General features: G+C 30.1%; 2 protein-coding genes across 2 annotated transcripts; both read right to left on the bottom strand.

The window, feature by feature from the left end:
- LOC140877297 (uncharacterized) lies at nt 1-12,637 on the bottom strand. The gene is made up of 4 exons (XM_073280833.1): nt 12,274-12,637; nt 11,926-12,181; nt 11,437-11,808; nt 1-193 (listed from the first exon to the last, which is right to left on the bottom strand). The coding sequence occupies exons 1-4, from the start codon at nt 12,635-12,637 to the stop codon at nt 1-3; spliced, it is 1,185 nt and encodes a 394-aa protein (XP_073136934.1).
- Nucleotides 12,638-12,866: 229 nt separating this feature from the next.
- LOC140877298 (uncharacterized) lies at nt 12,867-13,520 on the bottom strand. The gene has a single exon (XM_073280834.1). The coding sequence runs from the start codon at nt 13,518-13,520 to the stop codon at nt 12,867-12,869; it is 654 nt and encodes a 217-aa protein (XP_073136935.1).
- Between the last annotated feature and the right edge of the window lie 219 nt (nt 13,521-13,739).

Consider the following 13,739-nt stretch of genomic DNA (forward strand, 5'->3'; position numbering starts at 1 on the left):
TTAATGCGCAAGCCAACCATATATGAAGTGTGTAGAAAAAGTCGCACATGCACGAGATGGATTTGAAGAAGCAGCAATTTTGTTGAGGCCTCGATAAATGCTCGTCAATGTTGGAACATCAAGACCCACCTTCCGCCCACTAGCCATGATGCTTGCCATCTTGAAGGTATTTGGACGAATCATTTTGGCACCGCTTTGAGGAAGGACAAATACACATAACCAACAAGATAAATATGCCGCCAATTATGTCTCGTCTCTAGAGTTGTCTCTGATGCCAAGCTTCGAAAATAAAATCTTCTCTGCAGGGGACCATTCTTCGTGTGTCTTGAGATCTCCAAGTGAATTATATGTGGATTCGGGAGGCACTGTCTTTTTATCTCTACGTGGAGTGGGGGGGGGGGGGAATGATACCGAAAAGCCTTTTTGAACCAAAATCTAACCCACTGATCAATAGTAACTTGAGAGCACGGATTATCTTTTGAGTTTCCTCGAAGATATGAAAGGCGTGAAATAAGTGATTGCAAGATCGAGGAAAGAATCTGCTCCTGCTTCATCAACACCGGTGAGCTCCTTGGCACTAGGAACAACTTCATCATATAAATTTTCGGTAATGGACAGGCCCAACAAAGAGTGCAAATCCCACAAAGAGATAGATAATTCACCATGTGAAGTCAATAATGTATTGTTGAGTGGACACCATGCCTCGCAAAATGCCTTCATAATGTTGGGATCTCGATCATATGTGAATAATGAAGCATAAATTGGGCCATATATTTGCGCCGCTCGAAGCCTATGATCACATCGGCTAAGAATATCTTCAGTCCATTCCCAATATCCTTTGATGTAATGAAATTCGCCAAGAAATTGGAATGTGTCATCCCACCTTGCCTTACCTTCAATAATACGTCTTCCCAATTATGGCAATGGAACATGCTCTTGCAATTGCTGATGATGAGTTGCCCGCAAAGCCCAAACTTTAGAATTCTTGGTGAAATGAGTCTCGATGGACCACTCGGGAGCATAAATTAAGTTTGTCAGTCGCGGTCATGATTTTGCATAATGACCGGCTACTGGCTCGTCAACAATCAAAATAGTGCCTTTTTATTCGGGTTGACCTTCTTCATCAAGAATCACAAACGTTGCGTGTCGGAAGAAGAAGATATGTCTTTGAAGAAGACCATTGTGCTACCTAAAAAAACAAAATTAATAAAAAATATTGTTAATATGTAAATAATGATGTAAAAAAAATATTACATAACTAACAATAATAATGGAATATATGTATATAATTACATAAGAAGAAAACAAAATTTAAATACGTACAATTAAATACGAAATAATAATACTATAAAAAAACGTGTTGTGAAAAAAAATTAATACGATATATGTATATAGTAAAATTCATAACAAAAAAAAAAAAAAAAAAACAGAACAAAAGGAGTAAAAAAACATGCATGTAATAATATGTAATAATTTTTTTTAAAAAAAAGTTGAATACAATCGAATACCCGTGAGGTAATAATAATAATAATAAAACTAAAAATAATAATAATACATATGTATGTACGAATTACGATTATGTATATGTAATCGTAAAATAATAATAATAATAATAATAAACATGTAAAAAAATTATACGTGTATGTCAAGACATAAAATATGCATGTATAAATAATATTAATAAAAGACGGAAAGTGGAATTTACGTATATATACAGAAGTAACTTAGAGTTTCAATTAATGTTTTAATAGCCCAAATTTTTGCAGTCATATTCAAAGTTAATAAATAAATAAGTATTAAAAAAAACTGAATGCATGTGGATAATAATAATAAACAAAGTAAAAAAAAAATCAAATCAAAATATATGTACGAAAGTAATACAATAGCAATTGTATATGTAAATTATTGTGTTGTGTTTATATATCACAATAAATAAATAAATTAAAAAAAATTAAAAACTAAAAACAAAACAAACAAAACAAAGTCATGTATGATACGTAATAAGAACAGTTAGTATTAAAAAAAAAAGACAAAAAGACAAACAAAAAGCAAGAGGATGACGTGTGGTGTTTGTAGCTAGCCATGTACTGAGTCAATCTAAAATATTGGAAGCTCCCAAACTCAGCAAACACAGAAGAAAAAAAAAGTTAGTGAAGACGAAAAGAAAAGAAGCAAACGGAAAAAGAAAAGGAGAGATTCATACTTGTGCTTTGACCGAGAAAAGACCTATCTCAACCTTTTTATAGTTGAAGATGTGTGCATGAATGGAAGGATAAAATTTTCATTCAAAGAAAATATGTGGAGAAGGATAAAAAGTTTCCATCTTTAGGAAAACAATTTTAATAAAAAGGAAATGTGATATAATGCAAGATTCACCCACATGGATCCATATATATGCTTTCCTTGCTTTCATATATATTATGTATATATATACACGTATATATATATATATATATATATATAATAAAATAAAAAGGTCAATTTTTGGAATTAAATTATTGTTACTTATTCACTAAAAAAATTGTGAATAAGTCTCGAGGGGGCATTTGTAGACAATTAAATTTGTCTAGCCTAAATTTATGGAAAATACCAAAAGAAGTATATATATTAAATATCAATAAAAAATAATTGACTATTTATTTATTGGAAATTAAATTCCTAAAAAAATAAATAGTTAATTAAATTGATATTTTATTATATTGTGTGATCAAATCAAGATTTTTAAATCACGATTGTATCTTGCAATAAATGGAACAAAATAATAAAATTTTAGTATTTCAAATCAAATCTTTAATCAAATGGAAGAGAATACTAATATTTTTAGTATTTAAAATCAAATATTGTGATTAATGGAAGATAATCACCAAATGAATAATGAGGAGCCAATCAAATTGCGACACCTCATCAAATGGAAATGGAAGGAATCTACATCCTTTAGCTATAAATAGGGGCAGATGACCAAGAAAAAAAAAGACACAACACAGAGAAGACTGAAGAAAAAGAGTAGAAGAATTCAAGATTTCTCTCTCAAGTATCTTCAAGAAGCTCAAATAAATCAACGAAGATCAAGGCGAAATTCAAGGCGTTCTTCATCAAATTCAAGAAGATCAAGGCGTGATTCAAGGAATTAATTGCGTTATTCTTCAAACACATTTAAATTCATTTAAATCCAAGAAGATTTCGTTCTTCACCAAATTCAAGATCAACAAAATTCAAGGCGTGATTCAAGACTTTCATCACGTTCTTTTCAAATTTTGAAGGTTAATTCGATAACAAGGTTTTAACCCATCGAATTAACGTTATCAAGATATCAAATCATCTTCCAAGAAGATCAAACACCCAAGAAATTCACATTTCACAAGAAATTGTCATTGAAGAGAAAAATCAAGGGATTATCTAGAGATTGTATTCACCAATCTTTATTCAAATCACTTTGTATCAATTTTCTATTTCTTAATTTTAAGAAATAAAGAATTTGAGCTAGAGATCCATTTAATATATAGTAATTACATTGATGTAACACTAGAAGTTTCCGTATTATTCACTAAAAAATATTATAATATTATCTATGTGAAAATGAATTTGTTCACAAGTGAAAATTTAGAAGAAATTACAGCTAGAACAACTGAAATCATTGATGATGAAATTGAAAATGATACAGTATCTTTAGAACCAGTTAAGTGAAATGAAGTATTCATAGAAAAAACGACTCTTCATAATTTGTTGTCGCGGTTCAACTAGAGTTTTTGGATGTAATGAGAGATGTTATAGGTAAAATTCGATTAGAATCATATTTCAATTAGATTTAAATTTCAAGAAAAAAAACAAATAACAATATAATCACATTTTACTAACTTGTCCTAGTTGTATTTTTTAATTTTAGAATATATTATTAATTTATGATATTGATGAGACCATATATTTATATAAAAGTCTTCGAAAATTTATTATCTATTAATTTATCGAAATTATCAATTTACTGAACTGGCCAAGTTGGGATTGGAAAAAAAATATTATTTTAAAGAGATTATTATTTATTGAATATTAATTTAAAGTGGTTTTTGTTGTATTTTAAAAAAAAATTGTGTGATTATTTTTTGAACTTTTAATGAAACAACATAAAAAATATATAGTGACACTAACTTAACTTATTTTCTAATATTTGATATTGTTCCCATTATTGTTCTATTATATATATATTTATACTATTTAATAATAGTTGAGACATGAATAGTAACTGCTCATTTGAAGACACCATTTTTTGTTCTTTTGTTCCAATTTTACCCTTTTTCATTTACCTTTTAAGTTAGGCTTTTTTTTTTTTCTAAAAAAATCAATTTGCATTCAATGTTCATATTAAGTTTGCATTCTATTTTATTCACTTGCTATATATGTAAATTTAATCATTTCACACACGCAATGCGTGTGCCCAATCACTAGTATATTATAATAACTCCATGTCTTAGAATAACTGTTTTGGTTTTTATGTGTTAGAACTAAATTACCCCTACCTAAAATTAAGAATTACACATGTCTTTCCTATTGAAAATCTATTTACGCCACCTTGACTCATTTTTTCCCTCCACTACACGTTTTGGAGTAATGGTAAATTGCATTGCACTTTTCAAAATTTAATTATTTACATGTGCTTCATAATTTTTAAACTTTTATCTCATTTATTTTATATATATATATAATCAAATATTTAAAAATAAGATTTAAACATATGTATGCAACACATGGTATATATATATATATATATATATATATATATATATATATATAAAAATTTTTAGTTGTCCAACCAATGATGATCAACTCGTCCCCGACCACTAAAACCCGGTACCGTATTTTAGTGATGCGAAAAATAAAAAAATAACTAAAACCCGGTACCAAGTTTTAGTGGTCGGGGACGAGGTGGGCAGGAATTATTGGACATCTTAAAACTTCTCATATATATATATATATATATATATATATATATATATATATATATAGTTACACACGCAGAGCGTGTGCCATGGTGGCTAGTACATATAAATATTACATATCTAAGATTTTTTAACTTAAATCTAAAAGGTATTTTTACTGTCTTTTGAAATATGAATATATGTAATTTATTATTATGAGGTATCACATTAATTTTTTCAAAAAAGAATTACAGTTACTTTTTTGAAATTTTTCGGTGAAAATTATCTTGATTTTTTTTTTTTTGTCTTTTTACATAAAAATATCTACCATGATTACAAGAGTTTTTTTTATTTAAGAAAATCTATTAACTGCTCCTAAATTATCATGTATTTTCGCCTAATTTTTATATCAAATATATATCAAAAATTTTGAAATATTTTGAGAGATATTCATCACTCTATATTTTTCAAGTATTTTTAATCCATTCATACTTCAAAACGAAGATACCCAATATCTCTCATTAACAATTAATTCATGCATTTAATTAACAAACGAACGATTAAAAATAATAATTAGGATGTAAGATGTTAAATTTGAAAACTTTTAACAGTTAACCAAATTATAACTTCACAATGGATTATTGATTATTCTATACTACACCTGGAGTACTTCTCCCCCCATGATGTGGTCAAATATCAACCATTGGATCATCAAGACATATGTCAATTTCCATAAAAATATATGGATCTCACGTGATCTAATTGTAATGAAATAGGGAAAAAACACTCCCGGTGTAGCATAGACTAACCCCTTCACAATTAATAAACAAAGAAAATGGTTGAGATGTGGAAAATAAGTATAATGGGATAATTGAATACACTACTCCTGTGAAATATCGAGATTCCTAAAAATCCCTTATAAAAAAACAATGATCTATTAGCTCCATGTGTTATTTAATCTTGAGCACATAACTCCCCATATTTTTAAATTTTGAGCACACAACCCCTTATCCGTACATGTTTTCATGGGTATTTGTGCTCAAAATTTCAAAACACAAGGGAGGGGTTAATAGCAATAGGGGGTTTCCGCAATCTTGTGAAATACAAGGGGTTAATAGCAATAGGGGGTTTCAGCAATCTCATGATTTCACAGGAGCAGTGTATGCAATTATTTCAAAGTATAATATCGCTTAACATTTTTCACAGCTACCTTAAAATATCTTTTTACATATAAATATATCACTTCCAATCCTGAAATCTCTTATATGCTTTCAAGTCTCAATTATTTAAGTTAACAATTTTTTTATGGGTTTGCTTGCGGTTTATACAATAGTATGATAATTTCATTAATTAAGAGAATTTTATTTGATATCGTTTGATATTATATGTGTTTCATTTAATAAAATTATGGCCTGAACATTGGTTAAATTCATTATTCAGTTAAGGAAAAACTGTAATTTTGGTCCTATATATTTGTCACTTTGCGATTTCAGTCCTCTATGTTTTCATATTTCAGTTTTAGTCCTGTATGTTTTGATTTTTGGCAATTTTATTTCTTTTTTTTTTTCAAAAATGCTTACGTGAAACTATACACGTCAGCTCCACATCAACACTGCATTGATGTCACATCAGCGCCACATCGAAAAAAGGACTAAAATTGCCAATTAAACAAAGATAACATACTAAAACTGAAATCTAAAAACTTAGAGGACTGAAATCGCAAAGTGTTAAATATACAGGACCAAAAAAGTAATTTTCCCTTCTGCTAATTTAATTTTAGTATGACTGTGAGAATGTTTCACGAATTTATATCAATAAGAGGAGTTAACATGTTCCATACATATAATAAAAATCAACTTCCGACATAAAAGGTAATATTTTTCATGATTAGGTCGGGTCAGAGACATATTGTTAGGATCGGTTGGGCTGGGGTGAACTGGTCTCCTCAACTGATTGAGTCTTCAATACTCAACTGGGGTGTGAACTGAATTTTATTTGCTAAATCGAGTTCAGTTGGGTGAGCAACTTGATAGAATTGGTGATCTGGATTTGCTCTGTGGGGGTCCATTGATTGATCAGTTGACTGTTGCTTCTTCAGTTGTGAGTTCTGTAGTGATTAGAAACCAGACTATGTCTTTTTCATGTGTCGATGTTATTTGACCAACAAATAACTATGTATGAAAAGAGGTCAACTAACATAGTAGAACTAATATCAAATGGGAAATGGCTATCTGAAATGCAAACCGAAATTAAGAATGCATTGAGAAGTTTCTGGATGTTCGGAGAATCAACTGCTCCTACGTCACCCTTTTTTTCATAGCTACGAGGATTCACTAAAAGACTTTGAATGTTACAAGTAATTTGCAACACCCCGATTCAGCCTAAGACTTACCCCACTGCCTACAACTGAAACTCCTAGCAACTCAACTGAATTAATTAGTCCTCGAATGAATTCACTTACAATAGAATGTGTGTGTATACAACACCTAATTGATATATTACAGAGTATTACAACTCGATATAGACTTAGCACAATTGATCATATACTTGGTCTACTATAACTTGAAGCGTGTGCTTGATCAGTTTTTGTAACACTCGAAAAATTCATAAATCCACTGATGAATATTAAAAGGGGTTTAAATAAAATTTAAATGATTTTATTGTAATAATTTATGATTTAAAGTTTATATTTAATTAAATGAATTTATTTCATTTAATGATAATTTAAAGATTATTTTAAATTAAATGATTTCATTTTATTTATACATGATTTAAAAGTTTTGTTCAAATGATTTCATACTATTTATTTATCCATAGATCTAAAAAGACTTGCAGAGATCCAAACAAATTAAAATAAATCAATAACTCCGCTAATCAATTTTTTAATATAACAATAAAATTTATATTAAAAATAAGATATAAAATAAATTTATCTAAATATGTTTATTTAGGTTAACTAATTTTTCTGATCACCAGCATGAGCGGACGCTGCAATATTTTGCAGCGTCCGCTCTCAACCATAGCGGATTGCAGTAGTTTTGCAATCCGCTGTAGCTTACATTATTTTTGAATTTGCTTTATTTTTTTAAATTAAAAATAAATAAAAAACCATTGCAAGTCCCATGTGCTGTTGGCAGCGTCCGCTGCCAGCATGAGCGGACGCTGCTTTGGCAGCGTTCGCTGTTTTTTTAAGCGGAGTTCACAACATCGTTTTGAAGTAGTATTGCAATATCTCCGGGGATGACCTTTCCAAACACGGCTCAATAGATAGTGGAATTGGCTCTCTCGCATGGACGAATCTATGTTATAGCACATCCCTTTTTTTTGTTATATATATAATTCAAAAATAATTAATAGTATAGTAAATTTTAAATTTTGTATATGTTCATTGTTTTAAATTTTTTTTATAAAATTCAGCTTACTTCGACTTCTCAAGTCTTAAATACAAATACAAATGAAATATCTTTTTTTGTTTCAAATTAATTTTTAAAATTATAATAGTTGTATGATATGAATGTATTAAAAAGTGATTTTTTGTGATTTGAGAGAAAAATTTATTATTTGAATAATTATATTATTTGTTGTTGCATTAAAATAAATTGTAGTGGTTGAAAAAAATAAAAATTTAGGGTCTTATTTATTGTTATATTACTCTAACTCATGAAATTTTCAAATTAGTTTCAAAATATATTATAAATAAAATACATTATGGTTTCTTATAATAATATATAATTTATTAAATTAAGTTCAAGTCTTTCCTAATTCTAATTTCTGGATCCGTCCCTGCTCTCTAGGATGAACTCCGGGGATGACAGTTCCAAAACACATGCTCATACGATGGTTGTCACAAATGCACATATTGCATCACAACTATATGAAAGTTTTATGCTATGTTCAGTTAAGTTTACTTTTATGTTATTTATTGCATGATGCTTATGTTCAAATGTTGTACGCTCAAAGCATGATAATTTTTTAATATATAGTAGCTATGTAATGTATGTTTTTTGTTAAGTCTTTAGACTCACTATAGTTGATTGTGCAATTAGATTTGAGATGTTTAAAAGTCCCGTGGAAAGGCTGAAGAGTCCAAGAGGCGAAGGCATTGCATGACACGACAGTTTTGAAGCTTTGACGTTTTTAAGTGAGAAGTTTTGATTATAATTACCCATGTTTTGTTGTTACATTATTTTTATGCACGACCTTTGAAAGTCAATTTTAAAGAAAAGTTAGATTTAAGTATTTTTGTTGACGGTTTCGTGTCAATGAGTTTCAATGATTTCAAGTTGTGATCTTTTTAGTTGATTATTTCATTTGATAGTTTACGTTTGGTTTTCACGAATGTTTTATAAATTAGTTTTTCGCACTTTATTTTATTGGCACTCGCTTTTCGTATACCTTTATAAGATTTTAAGTTGTCTGTTCATGTTTGCTATTTTAGTATTAGTTTTTGGCATGTCCGTATGAGGACCGTTCATTAATTGTCTATGAGGTTGCATCATTTGTTTCAAATATTTTATAAATTTTAAGTGTCATTTATATATTTTGATTTCGAGCATTATTCATTGCACTTGTAACGAGAAGCATGCCCTGCACTATTGTATTTGAAAATCCCCCCCCCCCTTTTCCGCATCTTTACTCTTGAAAATGTTAAAAAAATACGGGACGTCACAGTTTTCTTCAGTAGCTCTTGATAGCTTTATTTGAAGTGAGAGAATAGCTTGCTTGAATTTCAGAGTCACTCACTTGCTAACTGACTTGCTAACCATTTCTCAACTGATCTTGGTCTGCTATTTATAGCTCCCAACTGCAACGGTCATAAATTCAAATTGATGTGCGTCCAAAGATAGGAGTCATTGCTTTGTATTTTAGCTCACTTAAATTTGTACCAAAATTTTGCATCTGCACAATAGCCATTTGTACGGGCACAACTGATCTTGCCTCGACTAGTATGATCCTATTCATTCTCAACTGGTTGGTTTCCCTTGGCTGGTTAAGTTCAGTCTTGTCTTGTTGATTTGCTCAGTTCATTTCAGTTGATAACTTCAGTTGGATTATGGTTGATTGATTCATTTTCGCTCTGCTCAACTTGTCTTGACTAGTCCAGTCTTGGTTTCATCCAGTTCAGCTTATTGTATGAATAATGCATGAATTTGGTTTTTTTTTAATTGATGGTTGAGCATAAACGGCTAAAAACATGTAAAAAAAATTATCACAGATAAAACTAGAGCTGTCAGACGGGCTGGCCCACCTCCAAACGGGCCATAAAAACCCTAACCCGCCCCGTATCGCCCCGCCCCGCCCCGCCGTGGGTTGCGGGCTAGGCGGGCCAACCGCCAAAATTTTAAAAAATAAAAAAATATATATATATATATATATATAAAATTCAAAAAATAAAATTATTATTTGAGAATGAAAAAAATATATCAACATGTTAAACAATAACAAATAATAAATGTCACAATCAAACAAATCATATAAAATTTTGATGTTAACTATTATATTTTGGATAAAAAAATCGCATTTTCAAATAATATGAATAATATAAATAGATATTTAACAATAAAATAATAATAATAAAGTAAGATATTAAAAGTATTACAAATACTAGTTTTAAAATTTTTAAATTATATTATTTAAAAATAAATATTTTTATGTCCATAATTAAAAAAACTAAAAATTTTATTTTTTTTAAAACTGGCGGGTCGTCCTGGCCAGGCCTGCCTCAACCCGCGGCCCGTTTAGGCCCGCCTTCAAATGGGCCAATAAAACCCCAACCAAACCCGCCAATTTTTCATGGCGGGGAGGACGAACTCGACGGGTCTGATCCGTTTTGACGGCTCTAACTAAAATATGTAATTTATTTTCTCAAAAGTGTTGCACATAACTTTCGCAAATGATCATATAAATAAATCTTAACTTTAACGTCTAGATTTAATTAACATCTCACTGTACCAACATGGCTCTTTCTAGTGCTTATATATTTACTCATACGGACCCAGAGAAATGGGTCGCCTTCCCATAATTTTTCTAAGTAAAGAGCGCTTAACTTTATATGTATATGAAAAAAAATCCGAATAACATAATCAAAATAAACCAAAAATGCATAAATTAAGAAAGTACACAATGAAAGAAGGTTTACATAATTGCTCAAAATAATTTAATCAACAATAAATATTATTTAAAATGAGCTCTTCTTGCATTTTTTGAAGCAAAATCATCAATTATGTCGTCATATGATATATCTTCCAATATGTCTTTTTCGATGCAGAGGATCGCCAAACCATTCAGTCTCTCTTGACTCATTGTGGTTCTCAAATAAGATTTCAATAATTTTAACTTTGAAAAACTTCTCTCAGCTGATGATACAGTCACAAGAATAGTCAATAAAATTTGATATGCAACCACGATCATAGGAAAAATATCCATTTTCAATGCAAATTCTAAAATTTTAATTGATGTCCAAGATTTATTTGTGGCATATGCTTCCAAAGGTAGCATCTCTTGCAACATTTGTAGTTCTAAAAACAGATCATGAGCATCGATATCAGATAGATCATCCTTTTTCAAAGCAGATTCAAGATTCACACAATATTTTCTCAAATAATCTTCATCCAATGTCATTAGTTGTTCTCCATCCAACAAAAATCCAAACATCTTTTCGAAAAAATTCAATTGCTTAAACCTACTCCTCAACTCCGAAAGAGCAACATCTACCACAACAAGAAAATAATATGTCCTAAAGCGCTCTTCAGTTGTTTGTGATTCTCTTTCAGTATTAACAATCTCATCAAATTGTCTCTTCCTAGAAGTTTGTCTGCGCTCATGAAATACAAAATCAACTCCTATATTACAAGAAATTTCTTTAGCACAATTTATAGCAGATGAAAATACTTCTTTCCTGTAATTCTCAAAAAAAGAAAAAAGTTCTTTCAATTGTTTCACTGCAACATCTATATGCATCGTTTCAGATTGCAAGGATTTACTAATCGAGTTTATATTGTAGAGAATATCATACCAAATTACCAAGCTTAATAAAAATTCAAAGCTGGTAAGTTCATGTGTTGCCAACAATCTAGCATCCCTCGACAATCTTGCATCATCGGTTACATCTACTACCTTAAGTAAAGCTTCTCTGATTTGCCCAACTTGTGACTTAATGGCCTTGACACTTTCAATATGACTTTTCCACCTTGTGGTGCACAATGACTTCAGTGTCAAATTATTCAAATACTCAAGTAGAATACTCCAACGTTTTGTAGAATTGGAGAACACTGTATACATGCATTGACATGCTCCAAAAAAAGATTTTGCCTTAACACAAGAGTTGCCATATCACAAATCACCAAATTAAGACAATGACTACCACATGGCATGTAAAACGCTCTCAAATTTATATCAAGCAATCTTTTTTGAACACATTGATGTTTTTCTCTCATGTTGGAGCCATTATCATAACCTTGTCCTCTAATATTATCAATATCAAGTCCAAGAGAGTCCAATGCAGCACATAATTCATTGAAAAGGCTCAATCCACTCGTGTTTTCAACATTCAGAAATTCTATAAAATACTCCTCAATTTTTACCGGAATACATGACACATCAACACACCGTAATATTAAAATCATTTGTTCCTTGTGACTTGCATCAGGAGTACAATCAAGTATCACTGAATAATACTTGGCTTTCTTTATCTCTTCAATGACAACATTTTTCAATTTCACCGACATATTTTTTATCAGCTCATTTTGAATTTTTTGATTGAGGTAGTGATGATGAATTTCTTTTCCTTTAATTAGCCGAATATGTTCTTGCATTATAGGATCAAAACTCGACAATCATCTCAATCAAGCCCAAGAAATTACCTTTTGAATCATCCTCCATATTTTCATTCTTTCCACTTAAGGACAAAATATTTTTAGCTAAACATTTTACCATTGCTACAATTCTTGTCAAAACTCATCTCCAACGGTGTGTTTCATTTTTAAGTTGTTCCTGCAATTCTTTGTCAATTGTTTCATTCTTCCTCAATCTTACCTGTAACTCCACCATAGATCTCAAATTAGCAAGATGTTCACGACATTTTTCATGTTCTTTAAGCTTCTCACTTAGATGCTTCCACTCTCTAGATCCCTCTTTTGCTAATCGACTTCGTGATTGCAGAGTTTTGAAAAGCTTACAACATAAACAAAATACTTTATCCAACTCCTTTGAATAAACTAGCCATTTTCTTTCATGTCTTGTATTGTTTGGAAGAATTCTATTATAATGCTTTGTGGAAAAATGTCTACCAAGTTCATCATGAGGGTATTCAAAATTAATCTCTCTAACTGGACCTTTTTCAACGAGTAAATCCCTCATTTTTGTATCAAGACTATCCCAAACTCTTGGATCAAATATATTCAGAGAATGATATATGCTTTTATTTTTTTCATTATTATTTTTGTCTTCATCAATATCCACAGTGTTTGCAACATACACTTCTTCTATTTGTTCTTCAAAACGGTTTTCTTCTGTGTTCTGATTATCAAAATTGTCAATCAAATTTTCTTCCATTATATTCGTTTCTTTCAAAACAAACTTATCCATAGAACCTTTCATTGATTGAGTCATCTTATTTTCTATCTCTTTTTTTTTAGCACTTTCAGAGGGGTATTTTCTAGGCATCATATTTCTTCAAGTGCTGTTATACAAAGTACAAACACAACAAGACAAATTGAGCTATAAAAAATTATCCTTCATATCTCATAGTTATGAAATAATCCAAAAATAATTCATGATAAACTAACAAAACACACAATTCAGGTACTAATATAATTTATGACCAGTTAA

This window comes from Henckelia pumila, chromosome 2 (genome assembly GCF_033568475.1).
Source record: "Henckelia pumila isolate YLH828 chromosome 2, ASM3356847v2, whole genome shotgun sequence".
Lineage (NCBI taxonomy): Eukaryota > Viridiplantae > Streptophyta > Magnoliopsida > Lamiales > Gesneriaceae > Henckelia > Henckelia pumila.

Bases quoted from the DNA above. Each gene is read 5' to 3' on its own strand.
- LOC140877298 (XM_073280834.1), bottom strand. From the start codon at position 13,520: ATGACTCAATCAATGAAAGGTTCTATGGATAAGTTTGTTTTGAAAGAA.
- LOC140877297 (XM_073280833.1), bottom strand. From the start codon at position 12,637: ATGTCGGTGAAATTGAAAAATGTTGTCATTGAAGAGATAAAGAAAGCC. The intron at 11,809-11,925 runs GTATGATATTCT...TGAGAATTACAG, and splicing joins TTATTAAGCTTGGTAATTTG to GAAAGAAGTATTTTCATCTG. The intron at 194-11,436 runs GTTTTTAGAACT...CCTTCCTCAAAG, and splicing joins GATATCGATGCTCATGATCT to CGGTGCCAAAATGATTCGTC.